The 23100-nt window shown below is 46.9% G+C and overlaps 2 protein-coding genes across 2 annotated transcripts in view; one reads left to right on the top strand and one right to left on the bottom strand.

Annotated features, from left to right (window-relative positions):
• Positions 1-991: 991 nt before the first annotated feature.
• The window catches only part of WIPI1 (WD repeat domain, phosphoinositide interacting 1), a 32121-nt gene continuing 10012 nt past the window's right edge, over positions 992-23100 (top strand). The window contains exons 1-7 of the mRNA XM_037069792.1: positions 992-1171; positions 5417-5499; positions 6836-7005; positions 13104-13200; positions 21068-21165; positions 21851-21943; positions 22566-22636. Coding sequence (XP_036925687.1) covers positions 1092-1171; positions 5417-5499; positions 6836-7005; positions 13104-13200; positions 21068-21165; positions 21851-21943; positions 22566-22636 — 692 coding nt within the window. The 5' untranslated portion in view covers positions 992-1091. The remainder of the gene's footprint in view (positions 1172-5416; positions 5500-6835; positions 7006-13103; positions 13201-21067; positions 21166-21850; positions 21944-22565; positions 22637-23100) is intronic.
• ARSG (arylsulfatase G) overlaps positions 2217-23100 on the bottom strand; it is a 131549-nt gene continuing 110665 nt past the window's right edge. Inside the window, exon 12 of the mRNA XM_037069789.1 lies at positions 2217-2322. Coding sequence (XP_036925684.1) covers positions 2258-2322 — 65 coding nt within the window. The 3' untranslated portion in view covers positions 2217-2257. The remainder of the gene's footprint in view (positions 2323-23100) is intronic.

Raw genomic sequence — 23100 nt, 5'->3', positions numbered from 1 at the left:
AGCTACACCAGCCAGGAAAAATACCATTTTATCTTAAAAGTTGAAAAGCATGAATTAAAAATTCATCAGGAATTAAATAAACCCAAAGCCAGTAGAACTAATAAAGCCAATGATTCATAAACTGCGCCAGTAATTCCACATGATAACATGTATTTAGCTTGTGAGAAGAGACCCTTTGTCATCTCGAACTACATGTTTTGAATTGTGAATTCAAGACATCATACCTTTTATAAAATACACCTATACACATAAAATCCTATACACATCTTCTTTCATTTTTTTTTTCAGCTACAGACCAAAAAGGTTTTGTCAAATACTGTCTAGCAGAGTTGTTTGGTGCATGAATCTTGAAATCAGACAAACCCACATTCTGATTGTTTAGCAGTTCCGGGCTTCAGTTGCCGCTTCTTTAAATTGGCATAATTATCCTTTCCTCACAGTTTTCTACGAATTCAACGAGTTAATACAGTGTTGCAAGTGCAATGGGTAAGATAACTTATCTGTCTGACCTTGACATCCTCGTTTTAGAAACGTTTTCAAAGCAGCTTGCTGACTCTACAAAAGGGTGGGGCTTTGGCGTCTAATGCTCTCTACTTAGCTCTGTACATTTAATAGACGAAGAGTTACACACGATGGGGCATTGGGTGGGGTAGGATCCAGAGCGTCCGCCCGTCCGCTGGAACCAGCAGGCCCCGCCCCAGCTGCACACGTTTCTCCTTTCTCTCTTCTCGCCAGGGTCTCTGGCAATGAAAACACCACCACGTGCCCTGCAAGCCCCGCATCACTAGCCTTTGCCCAATGGCGAGCCGCATCACGGAGTGGGGGGCGGGTTTTAAATTAGGCGGGTCCGCCCACAACTGTCGCCAATTGGTCAAGAGTACGCCGCGGCGGGGGCTCGTGGCCAATAGCAGCCGGAACCGCGGCAACATCAGGAGGGCCGGGCCGAAGCAAGGAGGGGCGGAGCGAAGCGGAATCGGGGCGGGGCTAGGGAGGAGAGGGGCTGGCCACCCGGCCCCTAAAGCCGGCGCCAGCGGGCTGCTGAGGTGGCTGTCGCCCGCTCGGACCTGCGGCTTACCCGGGTCGAGCCCCCGATGGAGGCCGAGGCCGTGGACGGCCCCCCGGGCGGGGTCGAAGCGGCGCTCAGCTGCTTCTCTTTCAACCAGGACTTCACGTAAGCGGCGGAGTCTGCCTGGCCGGGAAGTGGGGGACAGAAAGTGGCGGCCAGAGGTGTTGTCCTGTCCGCAACTTGTAGCAACAGGCTCTGGCCTGTGCCCCAAAAGGCCGGCAGCGGGACGGCGGCGGCTGTCCGCGTCTGGTTTGGGTCTAGGTATCCATCTCCTCCACCCTCCTCCACCCTCCTCCGCCGCCAGCAGGGGATTTGGGTGCCCACAACCCTCCTTGCTCAGGCCGAGAGCCAGGAGAGGCTGGTCGAGGATAAACGGGGAAAGTTAGCAAGCGAAGTAGGGCTGAAGGAATGGGGGCTGTGGGTGGTGACCGAAGTGGGGATTTGGGAAGGAGGGGCAGAAGCCAAAACAAAGGAGATGGGAGGGGAGGGGCAGGTTGGAAGTTGACCCAAGGCGTAGTGGTTGGGGCCCAGGAAGCTGGGAGTCCAGGAAAAACTTTCCCATTTGTCCTTGAGCATCTCAACGTGGCATCTGGGCAGGGCCTCCGACAAAGAGGCAGCCTATCCCTGCGGGCAGGCCAGCCTCCGTCCCAGCTCCAGCGCTGGCATCTAGTCTGCTTCCTCTGGATGTCAGAAACCTTTCCGTACTTCTCGCGTTTTCACGCAGCCCACTCGGCGGAGGCCGAAACTCCCTCTCCGAGCCCATGAGCCCAGTCTCGGCCCCGGGATGCTTTCCCCCAGGAGCATGAACTCACTCTTGCTTTTTTAGTGGATTTTTAATGTTTCACCCTGATAGTCACGTTTGGGCTGTGGCCAGAGAGCTGGGATTTCCCTGGACTGTGTTTCAGGCATCTGGAGGGTTCCGTCCCTTGGACGCAGACGTCGTTTTCCTTCCCTCTTTCCACGGAATTGTTAGACGCCAGCCCCGGGGACCCTCTGGAACTATCTCTTTAGAATGTGCACCCAGTACATCAGGCAGGAATGGCCTCTTCCCGGTTTCCCACTTCCTGCTGTACCAGTTTCTGCTGTGTTCCTTGTTTGTAGTCAGCTTCAGGCTTGTGCTTTTGGCCTGTGACTGGATTATGCTAATATTGAACATTCAGTGGGGGTAATTAAGGCCCCCACTTACCGTCATCAGCAACTCCGGCTTCCATTCCCTTTGCGTTTCTGTTTACATACACCCATGCCAAACAGTATGCCTTTGTTTAAAAAAAAAACAAAACTATTAGTAATCAGGTAATCTGGTTACTGGGTATCTTGGTTAGTTAGATGCATAACTATGAATTTCTCCCACCACAACCCACAATAAGAAATATATATTACAACATCACCCAATACCCATATACAAGTAATATCACTAAAAAATGATTCACAAAATGGTGTTTGCCCTTCTGATGGGTGATACCCTCTGGTATTTTCTGTTTCCTTTTTTTTTAAAAGTCATTTGTGACTCACTGACTTGTTTTTAGGATTCACTCACAGTTGAGACCCATAGTTCACAAAAATGACAGTCTAGATAAAATTCTGATGTTTCCTAAGAAACATTTTGCAAGAGGGGATGGCTGTTGAAATGTCTGGGTATTTTCCTTCCCAAATGAACACAGGTTAAGGAAGGGGGTTAGTTTGCTTATTCGTGAATGTTCCAATTTCTGCTTTGTAGCCTTGTTTATTAGATTATTTTCATCTTTATTCTGGTTAAGCCAGGCTTTCATAGCAGTTGGATAAGAATGTTATTTGCCAAACCGTAGGGTGCTGGGGAAGTTAATTTCCTTAGTCCCTACAGTTGGTTCTATTTTCTTGGACGAAGGCTCTGCTGGGCAGCGCTGTCTCACCTATAAATAAAAGTTTTTGTCACGGTCAGTTGTTTTGAGCCACACAGGGTATGACATTGAATTTTAAAATAAGTCAAGCCCCTTACCAAATACATTTAGGTGTATCAGTGTGACTCTTTCTATAAGTGTAGTCTGTGTAGAAGATCTAGTATTTCTGGAGAAGGGGGGTGAAGATGACCCACCATCACCAGCCTCTTTTACTTACACATCATGCTTGCCACTGCGCCACACATTTTGGGTNGGTGCTGGGGAAGTTAATTTCCTTAGTCCCTACAGTTGGTTCTATTTTCTTGGACGAAGGCTCTGCTGGGCAGCGCTGTCTCACCTATAAATAAAAGTTTTTGTCACGGTCAGTTGTTTTGAGCCACACAGGGTATGACATTGAATTTTAAAATAAGTCAAGCCCCTTACCAAATACATTTAGGTGTATCAGTGTGACTCTTTCTCTAAGTGTAGTCTGTGTAGAAGATCTAGTATTTCTGGAGAAGGGGGGTGAAGATGACCCACCGTCACCAGCCTCTTTTACTTACACATCATGCTTGCCACTGTGCCACACATTTTGGGTGCTTTTTTTTTTCATTTGATTGGTGATGTATGTTTATCTCAAACACTGCCCACAAGAGGTGAGGAGAATTTTCCTACAAAAAAAAAAGCTCTATGGATAAAATAAGGTTTTTGTCTGAATTCCTTGATTTGGAGAGTTTGGTAGCCATTGATTAATCATTGAAAACATACACAGTGATCGCACCACCATTTCTTATACGTAAAATTCGTCTGTTCCAGGAGCAGGGCAGACGTTTGGAAATTATTTTAAATTGTCAGGTGTATTGGTTAATACTATAAGACTCTAGTTACAACATTTTTTTCATTACTCACAAGTTTTAGAAACCTCTGTTTACAACTAAGTGCGCCTGCATGTGGAAAAGTTTATGTGAAAAGAATTTCAAACAGTAACTACAGAGTATACTTGGGAGGTTTTGAGATGCGGCTGGCTTGTCTTTCCAGTTGCTGCTTGTCATCATTAAGGCTGTAGCTGCGGATGCCAAGACAACCGCTTCTCCCAAGCCAAGGTCTAACACGCCAGTTTAGACACTGGGCAGCCAGGAGGCCTAAGGAACCGGAGCCACTGCCTCGCTGATTACAAGTTGACTGTAGTCACTCATCCGCATGTCCCAAGGAAGAACAAATGATTGGGTAGGAAAATAATCCAGGGAAGATCACGTGACCTTCTCTTTTTTAGGCTAGTGAAACAAGACCCATGGCATTGGGCTTGTCGCAGGAAGCTGCTTATTTTAGTACATGCTTCTCTGTGAAGAGCAAATCTCGCCTTTTCATGTATTTGTTTTAAATGAGGAAGGTGGACTCATTTGTAGGTCCACTGAGGACCATGTTAAGGTCCCTTTCAGCTGGGACATCCCGCTTTCCCAGGATGGAGGTCCCCAGGGTCAGACTGGTGTTCTCAGTGTCTTCTGTGTCAGATTCGGTCCCTCACTCTGGAAAAAGCTGAAGGGGATTCCCAGCTGCTGAACAAAACAGACTCATTTGCTTTCATCCTGAGGCCAAGAAAAAAAAAACTCAAAAACAAAAACCTGGGTTCATACTCTGTTGTTATCTATGGATTGAGAAGTGAAAAAATTTTTAAGCGGGTTTTTTTTAGCCCATGTTGTCCCAGATTAAGTGTTTAGTTTTTGTTTTGTTGGTTGGTATAAAGCAGCATTCTCAACGCCTGGCTGCATGTTAGAGCTCTTGAACTAAAATATAAATAAATAGATTAGTTAAAAATCCAATGAATGAGAAAACATCAGGGTTGGGGGAGTAGGGGCAGACAGTCATCAGTATTTTTGCTGTTGTGAATTTCCAAAGTGAGTTTGACATCCACCCAGGGATGAGAGCTACTGGTATAAAGTGTCTGGGAATGCTTCATGGGGAAAAAATGAAAGGAAGCATCTATTAAGCTTTGCCTACTAATGACCTATATGACCTATTATGTCTACTAAACTTGTATTTCCTTTTTAAGCCAAAAAAAAGGTCGTCAGGGGAATAAAAAATGGTTTACCTCTTGGTAAAGTACCTCTCAAACAACTAGGAGCCCCCTAATTGTGTTGGGAGTGGGAACCATGGCGAATATTCTTAAACATTCCATTTTTCCTATTTCTGCTCAGCTGGGAAAACATGGTCTCTTGTAGGTTCGACATTTCACTTGACATCACAGCCCATGGACTGTCTCTCAGCCATTGCGCATTTTTCTGTGTAGTCGTCTTTGACCTTGTCCTTTTACCTTGCCCGTCCACCTGACAAGGTGTGCCTTGTTGGTTCGAAAGTTATCCAGTACCCAAGCCCCTGAGGATGTGTGTTTACCTATCCCCTGTGAAGTGAGAGGGAAAGGGGCCCTGTCTCCAGGCAGGTCTGAGCTGGAACACAGTACCTGTTGTCCTTCCCAGGCTGTCCTTCTCTCCCACAGATCCCTAGCAATTGGAACCAAAGCTGGGTATAAGCTGTTTTCTCTGAGTTCTGTGGAGCAACTGGACCAAGTCCATGGAAGCAGTAAGTTGTGTGTGTGTGTGTGTGTGTGTGTGTGTGAATGAGAGAGAGAGAGAGAGAGACCCACCCCAGGGACATCAGATCTTCCCTCCAGACTTTAACCCCTGGTGCGCTGGAGCTTTCTGCGTTCCCCTCCCTTAGCCATCAAACTGGAGTCAGGATCTTTCAGATCGAAATACAAATCATTGTCACCTCTTGCTTTAAAACAAAACCACGACGAAGCACTTAGATGTAGCGATAGCTTAGGTAACATTTTATATTAAGAAATCCTTTGTCTGAAGCCATGTTGCTGATGGCTTTTCATGTACACACATTAACAGTCGTCGGTTTTTATAGTTGTCACAGTAAGAGATCAGTTCGGATTTTTCCCATTATATTGGCACTGTGGAGTATTGGTGACGTTCATTTGGTTGTGGAAGTGTGTTCTTTGCTCTAATAAAACAATACTATCCCATTTACGCAGTCCCTATTGAAGGCATTAGAGTACTTCTAGTGAATATTTTTTAAAATATCAGTTTAGACATGTGACTCTAATTGTCCCAGAGTAAGCAATGGTCTATGTCATCAAAATAGGGAAGAATATACAGTCTTTAGATTTCCCCAAAAGAAAGTGATTTGGCAAATAATATATTGGGCTCCTCATTTGTTTGTAGGATATCGTTTTTATTATGCTGTTTTCATGAATATTTCACTGTGTCTCTCTCCTGTGCCGCTCCCTACAGGACTTGCCCAAGAATAAGAAAGGCATGAAAAAAACGTTCTCCACCTATGGGTACTCAGGAGGCTTACTAATGTACTTCCTCCCAGCGTGCAGAAGTACTTCCCTGGTCATAAAACGCAGTCCAGATTGTTTATAGTGGGAAAGGGGTTCCAGACAGGGTCCTGGAGGGCAGCACGATGGGGAAGGAGTCCAGACTCTTCTGTCGCTGCCCCCCATGGCGGTCCCCATCTCAGCAGCAGAGACAAAAAGAATCCTGAAAGCAGAGGCTGTGACAGAGTAGTCACTTCTTTGAAACCTCTCGATGAGAAGAGTGTAGATGGAGATTGCCCGAACCCCTCAAATATGTTTCCTAGAGCAAACAGTGGCATCTGAGGGCCCTGGAGTGGGAGCTTGGGAAATCCTGACTTTGTGTCTGGTCACTGGTATTTTCTTTAGATATCTGATAGGGCTTTGGAACTGTTACATTTGGAAATGGTTAAAGCTTCCCCGTGAGGAAAAATCATTGCAAATGTGTCCTGATGAAGGGTGCCTGGTCAGCAGGACCCAGAGAACGCTGGGTCCCTGGCCTAGCCAAGGGGGCACTGAAACCCAGGTAACTTCTACCGCCCTCCCTTCCAGATGAAATCCCAGATGTCTACATCGTGGAGCGCCTCTTCTCCAGCAGCCTGGTGGTGGTGGTCAGTCGCACAAAGCCACGGCAAATGAACGTCTATCACTTCAAGAAAGGCACAGAGATCTGTAATTACAGCTATTCCAACAACATACTGTCCATAAGGCTAAACCGGCAGGTAAGTGCCGATCCATCCAGATTGAAGGTTTTTCTGCTCATTGGGACCAAAGGGTATCGTTCAAGATGAGTGTTTCTAGAACAAGCATCAAATTCTATAGGGGATTTTCATACTCAGGCCTCACTTTATGAGGCTGCGGTAAAGAGAGTCAACTCCATGCATGTGTTTCAGTGGTAGGTCCTCCCCAGTCCTTCTGCCTCTTGTTCTTTCTCGGATGTTGGCCAGGGGCTAGGTGAACCCTCCTCCGGATGCAGGCTGGCCACACCTCCGGCTCTGAAACTCTCCCCGGAGCTACTGCAGGGACACCTTCAACGGAGGGATGCCTGTCTGATTCAGGCCCCTGACGGCGGCACTCACTGCAGATCGGTGGTAGTGCCGCTCAGAGCAAAGCTCCTGAGGACTAAGTGTGGTCCTCCTGTGTTGGTTCTCGAGCCCAGTCACTAAAAATGCCCAGTGGGCCAGGTGCTGGGTCTCAGGCTTCCACTTCCACCCAGAAAATACTTGAAGATTGTTCTCGTAGTGTTTTCTTTGTTCAAGGAAGGATTATTCTTATCTCAAATATGCTGCACCTTCTCTTGAAAAATACCAGGCCTTGTGAAATAAGTGTTTGAGTTATTAGCAGAGTTTCCGTTGAATAACTAGATTTTAAATCCTACGAGGACAGCAGGGGTGTATCCGTTGTGTTCACTGTTGTAAGACCTGGTGGAAAAATGCTCCATAAATATCTGTTTCCTGTCTGCCTATTAAATAAACAAACAGATAGATCTCTGTATGACCATGTGGTTCTGTCTGTTCACTTAAATATTCCCAGGATGATGGATATCGTTGCATTCACTGAGGACAATGTTTTCTTCTGTGTTTGTGCCTAAACTATTAAGTGATGATTATTTTTTTTTAAATAAATAAGACAAAGTGCTTTCTTAAGTTTATAGTAAGGGACAGATTATTTCTGGGAGTCAATCAAGTATTTTGATTGACTATCCAGTTAAGCCTGCGTAAAGCAGAGAATAGCCTGAAAAATAGGACGGGGTGGGGTGGGGTGGGTGGTGAGCAGAGAGGAGCCGGAGTAAAAAAAGAAAATACACCCAGGTGCTTAGCAAGGGAGGAAAGGCAGTTTGAGAGGTTTCAGTTTGAAGGATTCTAAGTACAATCCTTTGGCTCCCTCTGAATTCTGTTGGGAACATGTTAAATCTCATTACAGAACTGTCCCTACAATAGTTGCAGCCAGTATAGGAACAGTAACTGTCCCTCCTGGTAGCTGATTGTCTTTTTAAGATCGATCAGGCAAATACCCTGCAGAGATCAGAGCCCTCAAACAGTACCTATGGCATTTATTTGTGTGACTTCTCTCTTATTCTCTCTCTGACACTTTCTTTAGCCAATGGGACAAGGCAGGATTATTCAAGTGCCCAAGTCTGTTAGCCTTTAGCTGTCACTGTGACGTAACACACATTACACTCCTTGTAACGCTCATTAACTTTAAGGCTCCCCCCACCCCCGCCGCCATCTTCCAAAGGACACTGATGCACCCGGGGCTCCTTGGCTCTTCACGGCCAAGCTCATAGGAACCCAGGTTGAACAGGTCTCTCCTCCTTTGACGTTTCTGCTCCTACAAAGATGATTTGGAACAGGTCTGGGAAATGTTTGGGGTTTGCGGGTCTTAAAACATTCGGGTTTGGGTCTCAACAGCTTCTGCTTTAGGAAAGTCCTGCAGCCCCTCCCTGCCACATGGTGGGGGGCATCCCTCAGATATGCAGAGAGGAAGACTATTTAGTAATGGTGATATTTTGCCTTTTTAGTTGATGTGATTCCCCTGGTGCTCAATTGAGGGAATGTGTCCAATGGAATAAAGACAGCCCACCAGAGGCTGTTCGATACACAGCTTTTACAGGCCTCTGGTCCTCTGCTGTCACCCTCCATGTGGATGACAGGGGCCCCTGGGAACAGATGTGGCATCCACAGCCAGCCCCTGAAGCTAAGTCTCTGTCTGTGGCGCTCAAGGGCAGACACTGTAAATATTTTGTAATTGATAAAGGGAATTATGAAATGATAAAGCTTAGGAAAGTCGGTGAGAGCCACAGGGACAGGGCTGAGCTGAGTCGAAGGCCGGCAGCCCGTGGTGCTGCTGAGACTGAAGAGTGATTGTCAGACGAAGCAAGTGAGCAGGGCCCTGCCCATCCCAGAAGCGTGCCGTCACAGGAACCGAGGACAAAGTACCTCCTCTTCCCCTCTGAATGCTTTCTGTTTTCCTCCTGCTTAATTCTCAACTGCAGCCAACATGGGGGCGGCCTGAAATTTGGCCAAAGGGGCCCCAGAGCTGCGGGGAAAAGACGCGGACGAGGTCAGACAAGCTAGCAGAAGATGCTGATTCTGCAAGTGTTGAGGCTCCAGTAGACTGGGGATTGGGTGTGGGCTGGAAGGGGCTATGGGAGACTATCCGAAACCTAAAAACATAACAAGCGTAGAGTAATAAGAGTCCAAACCACAGTAAGTGCTGGCAAAGGGCAAAGGGATTTGGTCAACCGGAGAATGTGTGCTCTGTGGAGAAACACTAATTTGTCATCAGTTCTGAGACCTGGTTAGAATTTTGTTGCTCCTTAGCACCCAGCCTCAGAGCTGTGGCCACAGTGCTTTAATTAACATTAAGATATTTACATGTTATTTTTCTGCTTGGTTCAAGTGCGGGTCTCTAGTTCTGAGCTTTGAGGAGTCTTGCTGGGAAACAATGGAGCAGGCTTTTCCTAGGAGGAAAGCCTGCCGCTCTTTTGCAGTGTTTTAGGTGCCTGCCTTTCCAAGTTTTGTTCCCTGGGATAAAAGAGTCTGGCCCAAGAACAGTGGTTCTTAAACACAGGTTGTGTCAGAATCACCTGGGGCGCTTAGTGAACCACCTCCCAAACCAGAATCTCTGGGGAGAGTCCAGCCCATGTTCCTTGGGTGCTCAGATTCGCATCCAAGTCTGAGATCCACCAGCCTCGAGGGCAGTCGAGTCAGGCATGTGCGGGGGTAGGAGGCAGCTGCTCCAAGTGAGGCTGGAGATACTGGGACCCAAATTCCTCCCCAACAGCTCCCCCAGCCCCCGACATCTGCTTCCCTGCACTGAGCTATGCATCCTGTTCCCATACACACACAGCACGTTAACCCCGTGGCCTGCTCCACCGGGTGGAATGCACCGCCATTGGGAAGGGCCTCCAAACCCCAGTCTCACTGAAGAGGAAGAGAAGGGTGACCCCCAGGGAGAGGAGCTGAGCGTGGGAAGGGGACAGGGTGTTTGCGTGAGGGCTAAAGGGCTTCTCCGTGGTTTCTACCAGGGATGGGGAAAGGGCACAAAGGTAGAGCTGGAGGAGAGTTTAGTGAGATTAAAATCTGACCATTCATTAAGGGGTAAAACAGAAGGTTGGGACATCCAGAGAGAGCAAAGAAACCCTCCTCTGTACAGGGGGGAGACTTTAATGTTCATAATGTTATGAACATTAAAAGGGAGACTGTCTCTACATAGGACAAACCCACAGCCAGCATTCTACTCAATGGACAAAAACTACAAACATTTTCCTTAAGATCGGGAACAAGACGGGTGTGTCCGCTCTCACCTCTCTTACACAACATGGAACCGAAAGTCCCAGACAGAGCAATCAGACGAGAAGGAGTAACAGGCATCCAAACTGGAAAGGAAGAAGTAAAGCCGTCATTGTTTGCAGATGACGTGAGAGAGAGAACCCTAAAGATTCCACCAAAAAACTACTACAACTGATCGATGAATTCAGTAAAGTAGTGGGATATGAAGCAAATATCCATAAACCAGTTGTATTTTTGTGCACCCACAGAACTGTCAGGAGGCGGAACTAAGAAAACAATCCCGTTTACAATCGCATCAAAAAATACCTAGGAATAAGTTTAACCAAGGATAAAGGACCTGTACTTAGAAAATCATAAGACACTGAAGAAAGAAATGGGAGAAGATACAAATACGTGGAAGCATATACTATTTCATAGATAAGAAGAATTAACATTAAAATGTCCATAGTACCCAAAGCAATCTATAGATTCAATGCAATCCTGTTAAAATACCAGTAATATATTTCACAGAACTAGAACAAACATTCCAAAAATGTATATGGAATCACAAAAGAACCCAAATAGCTATACACAATCTCAAGAAAAACGAACAAAGTTGGGGGAATAACACTACCTGATGTCAAACTATACTCTAAGCCCATAGTAATCAAAACAGCACAGTACTGGCATAAAAACAGAAGTATAGATCGATAGAACAAAATAGAGAACCCCAAAATAAATCCACGCCTTTATGGTCAGTTAATATTTGACAAAGGAGACAAGGACATACAATGGGGTAAACATAGTCTATTCAGTAAGTGGTTTGGGGAAAATTGGGCAGATAAGGTGCGAAACTAGACACCTTCTTACACTATGCACAAGGATAAACTCAAAATGGATTAAAGACTTCAATGTTAGAATCAAACCCACAAAAGTTCTAGAAGAAAACATAGGTGGTAAAATCTCGGACATTTCTCATAGCAACATTTTTTCTGATATGTCTCCTCGGGGAAGGGAAACAAAGGAAAAAAATAAACAAATGGGACTACATCAAACTAAAAAGATTTTTCAAACCAAAGGAAACCATCTAAAAAAGACAGTCCACTAAATGGGAGAACACACTTGACAATGATACATCTGATAAGGGGTTAATATCCAAAATTTATTGAGAACTTATAAAACACCAAACAAATAAACACATAATCCAATTAAAAAACAGGCAGAGGACCTGAATAGGCACTTCTCCAAAGAGGACATACTGATGGCCAATAGACACATGAAGAGATGTTCATTGTCACTCATCATGAGAGAAATGCAAATTGAAACCACAGTGAGATGTCACCTCACACCTGTCAGAATGGTCGTCATCAACAAACAACAAGCGTTGGCAAAGATGTGGAGAAAAGGGGACCCTCGTGCCCTGTTGGTGGGAACGCAGACTGGGGCAGCCACTGTGGAAACCAGTGTGGTGTTACCTCAAAGCCAAAAAATGGAATTCCCTTTCGACCCAGCAATTCTACTTCTAGGATCGTATCTGAAGAGACCTGAAACACTAATGTGAAAGAATATACACACCCCTATGCTCATTGCAGCATTATTTACAATCGCCAAGATTTGGAAGTAGCCCAAGTGCCCATCAGTAGATGAGTGGATAAAAAAGCCATGGTACATGTACACACTGGAATATTACTTGGGTGTAAAAAACAAGGAAATCTTACCTTTTGCTGCAGCATAGATGGACCTTCGAGTATTATGCTCAGTGAAATAAGCCAGTCAGAGAAAGACAAATACCGTATGATTTCACTCATGTGGAATATAATGAACAAAATAAACTAACAAACAAAATAGAAAGAGACTCATAGATAGAGAACAGATAGCTGTCAGAGGGGACGGTTGTGGGGCTGGGTGAAAAAGGTGAAGGAATTAAGCAAAAATTTTAAAAAGCAACCTCATAGACACAGCCAAGCAGTATGGTGATTACCAGATGGAAAGGGGGGTGGGGGGATGGAAGAGGGTAAAGGGGGGGTAAACGGTGGTGATGGAGACTTGACTTGGGATGGTGAACACAATACAATATACAAATGATCTATCATGGAATTATATAAAACCAAAACCTATATAATGTTATTAACCAATGTCACCCCAATAAATTCAATTTTAAAAAGAGGAGCCTGTCTGATGGACATAGGAACACAAAAACTTACCCGAAATTGCCCTAAACAGCAAAGGGAATCTGGTCAGGAAGTGTCCAGAAATCCTCATTTTAAGGAGAGGGGAAATTACAAGGGAGGGAGGGAGGAAAATCTCAATTTCTAAGTGAAATTTCTAAAGGTCTTGTATTTTAAGTGTCTGTTCAGGTCGCTAATGATGTACATGGGTGTGTGCACGTGTGTGTACGTAAACATCACCCTCAAATCCATCATCCAACTTTTTCCTCTCAGGCTTAGAATCTGGTTAGGACGTAGAGGAAAGATGAGTGATTCTGATCTGCTCAGTCCCCTTTGGCAGAACCCATCCAGTAGACTGATGAGTCTGTGTGGTTACAGAGGCTGCTGGTGTGCCTGGAGGAGTCCATTTACATTCACAACATTAAGGACATGAAGCTGTTGAAGACCATCCTGGACATCCCTGCAAACCCAACAGGTGAGCTTCCCGAACCAGGTCGGTGCCCCCCTCACCTCACGCCCGGGTGCTCCTTTCACGAGCTGCATTTCCAGCTGTCTTGCAAACCCAAAGCAGCGTTTCTGCTTCATTAGTCTTCGTGTTGGTTACTTCGAGGCTGTGTTTTAATGGTGGCAGGTTCAAGAACGTTAAGGTCGCATGTCCTGCAAGAGGCTGTGTGGCCACCATGGCCACCAGACAGAAACTCCTTTCATCTGGGACCCATTCTCAGCAAACGTGTCAAGGCATTTAAGGTAGATACGTGGGAGATTTCATGCCTCTGATACCGAAAGGTGTTTACTCCTAATTATTTTCTGTGGTTGCTCAGGATGGCGTAGGTGTAATAATTAAAAGCAGGTTTTGACTTGGTGTGTCTACGTGACTAGGAAAAAGATAAGCTGAACTGTAAAGAATACATTCTATTACACCTGGCTGGTATGGCTCAGTAAATTGAGTGCTGACCTGTGAACCAAAGGGTCACTGGTTTGATTCCTAGTCAGGGCACATGCCTGGGTTGTAGGCCAGGTCCCTAGTCAGAGTGTTCGAGAGGCAACCACACATTGATGTTTCTCTCCCTCTCCTTCTCCCTCTCCTTCTCCCTCCCTTCCCCTTTTTCTAAAAATAATTAAATAAATAAAATCTTTTTTTAATTAAAAAAAAAGAATGCATTCTATTACACTACAAAAGAAATCTCTCCTTGGGTGACCTTCAGGACCTGTGGACTTCACAAACTTCTCCGGATGGAACACTGTTAAACAAGTTTCCCAGCTAAGAGTGGAAATAGTTTGGATTTGCTAGTTTGAAGCAGCAGATAACGACATTTTAGGAAGTCACTGAGCAAGGAGTAAACGAGAGAGAGGTCTTTCACGGGGCGGCAGGGCAGGGAGTCATCACGTGAGAATGATTTGTGTCCCTATAATGCTTCAGTTACTAGGTGTAAACTGTATTCCAGGTTAGGGTCATGAAATGGCTACTTCGGTTTACTGTAATGTCCCAACTCTGTGTCACTGAATTTCAAGGTCTGCTTGGACCAACCCAAGATACGTAGACCCTGAGCCTCAGTTTCCTTCTCTGTAAAATGGGACCATAATGCCCATCTCACAGGGTCAGCTGAGAACGAAGCGAGGCAGTGTTTGTGAAGGCAGCCAGCCTGTGCACAGCCTGCCGTGCAGCACACACATCTCCTGTGCCTCCTTTGCTCCACTCATCTCATTGCCACACCCACCCCTTTACTGCTGACGTCAGTGCTGAAAAATCCTAGCCTTGACGAAATAGTTTTAAAAGACCAAAGCCGTGGAGGCCATTCTAAAGTTCTATGAAATGACTTTAAAGCCTATTTCACAAACTGGAGGCTGGTAAGTGTAGGAGCTGTGGAGGTTAAGTTTGATGTTTTATGAATGAGAGGCTGAACTCATGTGCAAGAGTAATTACTTAAGAGATACTGTGTGCCGGGGACCGCACTAGGTCCTGTCAGGTACCTATAGGCCGATCACACACCAGGAAGCCCACCTCCGGCCACACTATTCCCAGAGCCCATCTGCTCCGTGTGACACACAGGGCCAGGACAAGTAGGGGTAGGGCCCAGGGTGTGATGAGTGCGGGCAGTAGACAAGATGTGCTCGCTGGTCCAGGAGGAGAGGGTAGCGGAATCTGAGCAGAACTCCCATAAGGCGTGGGCCCGGGCTGGACCTTGGCAGATTTCGGCAGGGGACAGTCAGGGGGCCAGAAAGCTCAAAGCTGTGCGTGGTTCTCCGTTTCTTAGAAGAGTGGGCCGCTGGGCACAGTGAGTGGCATTCCCAGCCCAGGGGCCTGTGGGCTGCCCAGCAGTCGGCTTCCCTCCCCCGCTACACCCTGCACTGTCACTCTCAGGCTGCCCAGGCCAGGGGACCATGCGGCCTGTCCTCGGGCGGGCCTGTTCCTCTTGCAAAAGCAAAGTTCCTCCCCACCTACTCTTCATTTTTAGCAACTACAGCTGTTTTTCTTAGCTCAAAAACTCATTGGTTACCTTGCTTTTTTCAGTTTAAACAGGGAAGAAAGAAGTTGTTGAAAGTGTGGGGCTATTTTGAAAGAATGTGTATTTGTAAAGGAATAATTCTGTCTTGAGAAAAATTAGAAGCAATGGCAGGTGTTTTCTCTGTTGCATAGAAACATTATGAGTAGATTCCGGGACAGATTTAGCATTTCCTTCTGAAAGACCAAGGTCAGGCTGAGAGACCAAAATGTGTCTTACTACACCTGAGCCGTCCTTTGGAGAGAATGTCCAGGAGTTTTTCACATCCTGAAATTTATAATTGTCAACTCCACAACCACTGAACTCCCTTTCTACTTCAGTAAAATGGAGATGACTTTTTTTACCCCCCAGAACTGTGGGGAGGACTAACTGAGGGCGTGACCACCAAGGCGTGTCTGCTCTGCACTCCCAGGCGGCCGGCTAGGTTCTCATGCTGGCCCAGTGCCAGGCGGCCGGCAGCCCGACAGTGGCCAGAGTTGCGTTCCAGTGACGTGCCCCCAGCTGCCTCTGCACTGTCAAAACCACGAGCATAAAGTCCTGAGGCCAGTGGTCTCCTTTATTTGGTCTCGTTCTCTAATGTGTTTTCTGAACAACGATAAGGATGGAAACTTTGGCTTTGATTTAAAATTTGCCCTTAAGGAGTACACAAGGGAGACAGAATCACTTGTCTCGCTGTCTCCAGCGCACAAACTCTGTAGGCGCTTTGCCCACGTGAACTACAAAGAAATGATATACACGGAGTCCTCCCGCTGCATTGCGCTCAGTATCCCACGTGGCTGTAAATTTCCTTCCTCTTTGTCTCTGTTTGTGCCATGCCTGTTCCTGTTGTGTCAAAGATTGCAGGCCGTTTCCTCTGAAGAGTTAGGCCAGAGGGGACTCGGAGCTAATTTCCTGCCAGCGCAGCGGTCTGCGCGCTGAGCGGTGGAGGGTAGAAACTTCCGTGCGCCGCGGGATCTGTCTGGCGAGTCACAGAGCTCGCAACCTTTTACGGAGGGCGGCGGGGGCAGTCTGCACCGCACCTGAGCGTGTACCAAAGAACAAAGGAGCAGTTTATTGTGCGGTGAGAGCTCTCTGAGGACTGGCAGTGCAGGTGGGGAAAGGCTCTCACTTGCGGAGGCGCAGTGCATTTGCGAGCACAGATTCCTTTCTATTTTTGAAAACTGGAGAGCATATTCTGAGCCCTGGATCAGCCCGGAGGGAACAGCATATAATAAATCACCATTAACTTGCTTTAAGTTTGACATGTCATACTCTGAATACCAGGATGACAATGACTTAGAATCACAAGACTTCCTTCTAATGCAGCTGCCGGTAGGATTGGTTCTTCGGTGGATAGTAGGGCCGCCTCTCCCAGCTGCAGGAGGAGCGTTAGAGCCAAACAATTTCAGTGAAGTTATTGTTGACAATGATTTATGAAAACACGTGTCAAATCTCAGACAAGTCCAAAAGCCACATCAAAACCAAGTTTCTATGGAAGGAAATGTGCTCAAATATTTAGTGAAAAGTCTCCAGGTTTTAGAATGATGGTGATTTTTTTTTCTCTTCATGTTTTCTGGACTCTTGAAATTATTTACATGATCACTTTTCTGTTATAAAATAATACCAAAGAACTCCAGCCAGTGTGGCTTAGTGGTTGGAGCATCATCCTGTAAACCAGAAGGTTGCAGGTTCAACTCCCAGTCAGGGCACGTGCCTGGGCTGCAGGTTTGGTCCCTATTAGGGGTGCATACAACAGGCAATCAGTTGAGGTTTTTCTCTCACATAGATGTTCTCTTCCTCTTTTTCCCTCCCTTCCCCTCTCTCTTAAATAACATGTCCTCGGGTGAAAATAAAAAATAAAATAATATCAAAGAAAAAGCTCGTTTTCTTCCTCAAAAGGCTGTCTGTGGCATCTGGGACAGAAACCGAAGACCCTCCATGTTTTCCTTGGGGGCTTCACGAGAAGTAAAGATGCATTCTTATAGCTGGTTGGATTTGTCTGAGAATTAGACCCTAGGGAATCGAAGGGATTCGTGTTCAACGTTCCTTGGCACCTTTGTTAAGTCTGGTAAGAGAGGGCCAGTGTGCAGGACCCCACGGCTACATTCAGGTGGCCGGCAGAGGTTCGAGCCCCAAGTCAAGGCTGCTGAGTAAGTGGCTGCAGGTCAGAGTGCGCTTGCCTTAGCCACTCCCATTGCCCCGTCTTGTTAGAATCGAGGGTCATTTTATTCTCCACTAGGTGTCACAGAAAGTTCCACGTTAGCTGGAGCAGTGGAAGAGATATTTACATTTAACATTTAAATGTAAATGTTAGTATCTCTTTATTTAATAGATATTAAATATATCTATTTCATATCATACATTAATAGTTATATTAATAGATATAGGTTAATGTATATTAATATCTGTACATTTAATATCTATTTCTGAGATATTTACATTTCAACATAAAACTCTGAAGGGCACCTCAGACCTGCTGGGAGGGGCTTTACCAAAAAGACAAGAAACAGCAAGTGTTGTGGCAGACTCGGAGAAAGGGGGACACTTGCACCCTGTTGGTGAGCATGTACATTGGTGCAGCCACTATGAAGAAGAGTCGGAGGTTCCTCCACAAACTAAAATTAAAGGGACGGCATGATCCAGCCATTCCACCTCTGGGACTATACCCGAAGAAGATGAAATCACCCTCCCAGAGAGACGGCTGCGCCCTCATGGCCGTGCCAAGCACTGCTCAGGGTGGTCGGGATTCGGAGACAGCCCGAGTGCCCCGTGATGGGGGAATGGGTGAAGAAAACGCAGGGTGTGTGCACAGCGGAACCTATTCAGCCATAAAAGGAACGAAATAGTACCCTGGAAACAACACAGGTGGACCTCGAGGGCATTCTGCTGCATGAAATAGGTCAGAGGACAAATATCACAAATACTATGTGATGTCTTATATGTGGAATTTTTAAAAAGCGAGATCACAGATACAAAAAACAGATTAGTGGTTGCCAGAGAAGGAAGGTGGGGGCTGGGCAGAACGGAGGAAGGCAGTCAAAAGGTACAAACTTACAGCTGTAAGGCACGTATGTCCTGAGAAGGTCATGTGCAGCATGGTGACGATAGGTCTTGCATAACTGAAAGTTGCTAAGAGATTATGTCTTTCAAGTTCTGCTCACAAGAAAAAAATTCTAACTAGGTATGGTGATAGATGTTAACTAGACTTATGTGTGATGGATACTTCACAATCCACACAAATATTGAATCGTTATGTGGTACACGTGAAACTCCTATGTCATGGGTCAATCATACCTCAGTTAAACAAACAAACCTCTGCAAGGCAACTGGAACTATTTGTTCAAACGTTCTGCTCTGAGACATCCTAGCATCCCCTGCCACAGAAATGGGCCCTGCCAATGTTTCAGACAGAGGAAGTACATAAAGACTTGGCATCTTGGAGTGTTAAGCTGGAAAGGACCCTAGATTACTGAAATCTCCTCATTTCACAGACGGGAAACAGGCCTGAAAGGGCCACCAGTTTCGCAGTAGATGGCAGACCCGGGTCTTGAACTCAGGTCCTCAGCCCGGCTCTGCCAGACAGACATTCTTAAAACACTGCCTATTTTTTTTCCTACCAGCTTTATTGAGATACAATTGGCATGCCATATGATTCCCCCATTTAAAGCACATAATTCAACAGCTTTCAGTGTATTCAGAGTCGTGGCACCACCACCACAATCAGTTTTAGAACATTTCATCCCCCCCCCCAAAAATGCCATATATCTGAGCCACCTCCGCCCATAACGTCAGGCCTAAGCACCCTAATCTACTTCCGGTCTCTCTAGATTTATCTATTCTGGACCTTAACTATTGGTGGAATCATACAGCATGGGGTCTTTTGTGACAGCCTTCTCTCACTAAGCACAATATTGTCAATGTACATCCATACTGTATCATACATCGGTACTCCATTCCTCCTTAGTGTCTAATAATACTCCATTGTAAGGGTAGACCACGTTGTATCTACCCGTTCATCGGTTGGTAGGCGTTTGGGTTCTTCCTACTTTTTGGCTATTATGAATAGTGGTTCTGTGAACATTTACTATGAGTTTCCATGTGGCCGTATGCTTTAGTTTCCGTCGGGTGGGCACTAGGAGTGGGGTTCGGGGTGACATGGTGACTCTGTGTTGAGCCTTGGGAGGAACTGCGGCTGCTTCCCAAGCCCTGCCCCACGTTGTGCTCCCAGCAGCGGTGATCAGCGGTCCAATTACCCGCCTTCTTGATAATAGCTGTCCTAGTGGGTGTGAAGCAGAGTTAATCAAAACCTCATCGTAGTTTTGATTAACTCTGCTTTTTTAAAAAAACTCAGAAAGCTTCAGTACTTCCTGTCCACATTTATAAGAACTTAACGCTTCGGTTTGGTACTCAAGTCCTTCTCTGGTCTCCACTTTTGGTCTTAACCTCCTTTCCGCTGACCGCCACTGTGGGGACCCACGTGCCAGCCCTCCTGACGTCCCGATTGCCTTCCCTCCCCAGCTGCACAAGACCAGCATTCCTTCTGCTGAGCTAGCTGTTCTTGAAATTGCATTCTGGGTTGCCAAGAACCAGATGAGACGGGCAACAGGTTCCCAGGGCAAAGCTGGGAAGGTACGAGTGGTATCTTGTAAGGCTGGGGCCAAGAGTGACCTTGTGCACAAGGAGGCTGCTGCTGGCAGCCAGAGCATGCAGGTGACAGTGACAGGCGTGATCTCGGTCCTCCCACAGTTCCTGGCTGTGTCCTTGGCAAAGCCAGGGCAGGAGATAGAGCCTTGGTTCCAGTTCTCAACATCTGATTTTTTTTCCCCTTCTGCTCTCCACTGCAGCAGATTAGGCAGGGTACATTTGACCCTGATCTGAAGTGTCCCTTGTCCTTGCATAGGAAGCCCATTTAACAGACTAACCAGTAACAAAAATGTCAGTTACCTGTTTTATTTAAAAAGCTGTCTCTCTCGCCTGATCTCAGAGTTCCTATTCCAATCGTGCTTTTGATTGTGGCAATTTCCTGAACTCTCGTTTATCATCTACACCTCTATCAGTCAAAACCCTTGTTGTAAAAAACCTGCCCTGAAATGCTATTGGAGTCAACTGTCATTGAAAAATAAAAGATTATTTAAGGTAAAAAAAATGCTATTAGGATTCCCCCCCAACATACATACACCTTGAACCCCCCTGTAAACAGAAATGGCTTATACTGGTTTGATGGTTCGGCTGGCTGTTCATTCTTGCAGAATATTGTCAAAGCGTCATCCGTACAAAATGCCCTTCCCATAGCTTGTTTCAATGTCAGACACACCACTTCCACCACAGGTGCGGTCCTCAGATGAACCTTCCACCTCTGGGACGCCGTTTCCTTAGCAAGGCAGGACATTTGGTTCCAAAGCAAGCCATTTCTAACTAGGCCCTGTCCCTCCCCGCCTCCCATTCTCCAGCTTGAAATGACTGGCCAGCTGTATTCAATCCCCTGCAGGAAGGCTGGCCCATTCTGCCCTTTCGCATTAGGAAGTCTTATTTCAGTTATGAGTAAATTCTCTTGCAGACCCAGAGGGTAATGGAATAGGAGGAGAAGTCGAAGCAGTTTCAGAGCCCTGGCGTAAAATGTGAAGAACAACATTTTAGGTAATCTAAATCCTGTAGCCAGGGAGAGGACAGGCCAGTGTCAAACTGGAGGTCTTCCCTTGGGAATTTACCATATTGGGTTAGATTAAAATCATCAACCGAAGTCAGTGTCTGCAGTCATTGCCTCCCTCACCAGTAGGCGGCGCTGTAGGCGCACTGTTTTCTGGTGCCCTGTCTGGGTTAGGTTCACTGGCTTTTCATCAGCTGTTTATTCTCTGCCAGGTCTGTGTGCCCTCTCTATCAACCATTCCAATTCTTACGTGGCCTATCCTGGAAGCCTGACGACAGGCGAGATCGTGCTTTACGATGGACACTCCTTGGTAAGTTGACAGTGACCTGGCTGACCCAGCTCACCTGCTGGGCTCTGTGGCCAGTGGCAGGTGTGAGCAGGCACTGCCACAGTGGGGTGAGGTGCAGGGGTGGGAGCAAGACTGGGGAGTTTGTTCTGGCCACAGCGCTGGGTGTGGAGGAGGAGGTAATGTTATTTGCCCGTGCACCATCAACCAACACAGCCAGGAGGCGGCATGCCAGGCCAAGGCAGACATCTGCAGCGTCATGGGAACCCCGTGCCCGCTGGAGGCCCACTGTCAGCTTGAAGGTGTCCCGCCACAGTGTGGCACAATCCGTGACGGTGTGTGGCTCTTTCACGTTTCCTGCCCACTGCTCTCCAGGCTTCCCAGGAAGGGGCAGGACTGCTGTGGGAAGGCCCCTGAAGAGGCACCCAAGGAGGGCCTGCAACTATGATGTCCCTCCACAGCAGGCACCACTGACTGTCCATCTTCCTGAAGGCAGGAAAGAAGATAGAAATGGAGTGGCCCCTGAAGCAGAATCTGGACACACCAGAAAATGATCGACAGTTTATATGTAACAATTCTGCTGGAAAGAGAGACGGGGAATCCAGCAAATGAGGGAGAGTGTCTCAGAAGAAAAGAGGAAGGAGAGGGATGTGAAACTCATCTTCCCTCTTTGCCAGCATCGATACCCATGTTTCCTTTTCACCGGCAGAAAACGGTCGGCACGGTTGCTGCCCATGAGGGGACGCTGGCGGCCATCGCCTTCAACGCCTCGGGCTCCAAACTGGCGAGCGCTTCTGAAAAGGTGAGTGCACTCGTGTCCTCGCGGGCCCTCCTGCTGGGGGTTTGCTGGTTGGCCATCTGATGAAACTCGCCTGCTGACATGAGGACTGACTGGCTCCGGGCCCGTTCCGAATTCATTTCCGAAGAATAATTTCTGGCATGCTGCAGTATATTGATGCATCAATCAACTCAACTGACCAAAGGCCTGTGCTGTGCAAGACGCAAGATAAAAACTTGCCGTCTGTTGAGAGTGTGCGTGCCCCTGTGGCACACACAGATAGGTGCGATGCTGCCTTTCCTCAGTGTGGTTGTAAACAAAGTGCCGGAATAATCTGGGGGCGGGATCAAGATGATTTTCAAATGCCGTAAAAAACAGGCAGAGACTGACTTTTCTAGAAAGCCAGAGCCATTTGGGCAAACACACACAGAGCCTTGCTTGGGCCAGGGTGGGAGGGAGAAGGGAGGCAGACGCCAACCGAGAGTTGCTTACAGGGCACAGACACACAAAAAAACCCTCCATGCCCCACACGCGCTTCCTCTTCGGAGACGGATGTTCAGAGCCAACGAAACAAGTTCCTTTCTGAAGGGACCTGTCTGTGTGAAGCCATTAATGGTATGAAACGTCCCCCTGCTTTCTTTTCCAGGGCACGGTCATCCGGGTGTTCTCTGTACCTGAGGGGCAAAAGCTCTATGAGTTTCGGAGAGGAATGAAAAGGTGTGTGTTCACTGTAAAACCCAGTTTAAAGTACCCACAGAGGTTCTGCAGTGGACGGCTGGCAGCCATCTAGGGAGAGGCGGGAGGGCGGCTCTGTGCCTTCCCCTCTGAGCCCCAGAGTGGGTAGAACTATACTTTCTCCGGTAACTTTCTAGAGGCCCGAGCACTGCTTGGTACACCTGAGAGTGGAGATGCCATTTTAACACAGTTTAGCCACGAGAGTCTTTTTTTTTTTTTTTTTTTTTTGGACATGGATGGGTGGCCAGCAGAGGAGGAATGCAAGAGCAAGGGAGTCACAGTGCAAAAAGAATTCCTGGTCCCCTCTGTGGAAATGAGAGTGCGGTGGTCCCTGGATGCTTTTGGCTGCAGGGTTTGCAGCTAATCAGTGCACAGAGCAGCTGGAAAACCTCCAAGGTGACAGGAGGGAGTAACACCTTGTTTCTTCTTGCCTGAGACCGTGACCC

The sequence above is a fragment of the Sturnira hondurensis genome, unplaced genomic scaffold (assembly GCF_014824575.4).
Source record: "Sturnira hondurensis isolate 20B ecotype Veracruz unplaced genomic scaffold, ASM1482457v3 Scaffold0018728, whole genome shotgun sequence".
Taxonomy (NCBI): Eukaryota; Metazoa; Chordata; class Mammalia; order Chiroptera; family Phyllostomidae; genus Sturnira; species Sturnira hondurensis.
The sequence above is the reverse complement of the archived record's forward strand: the minus strand, read 5'-3'. Positions and strand labels throughout refer to the sequence as shown.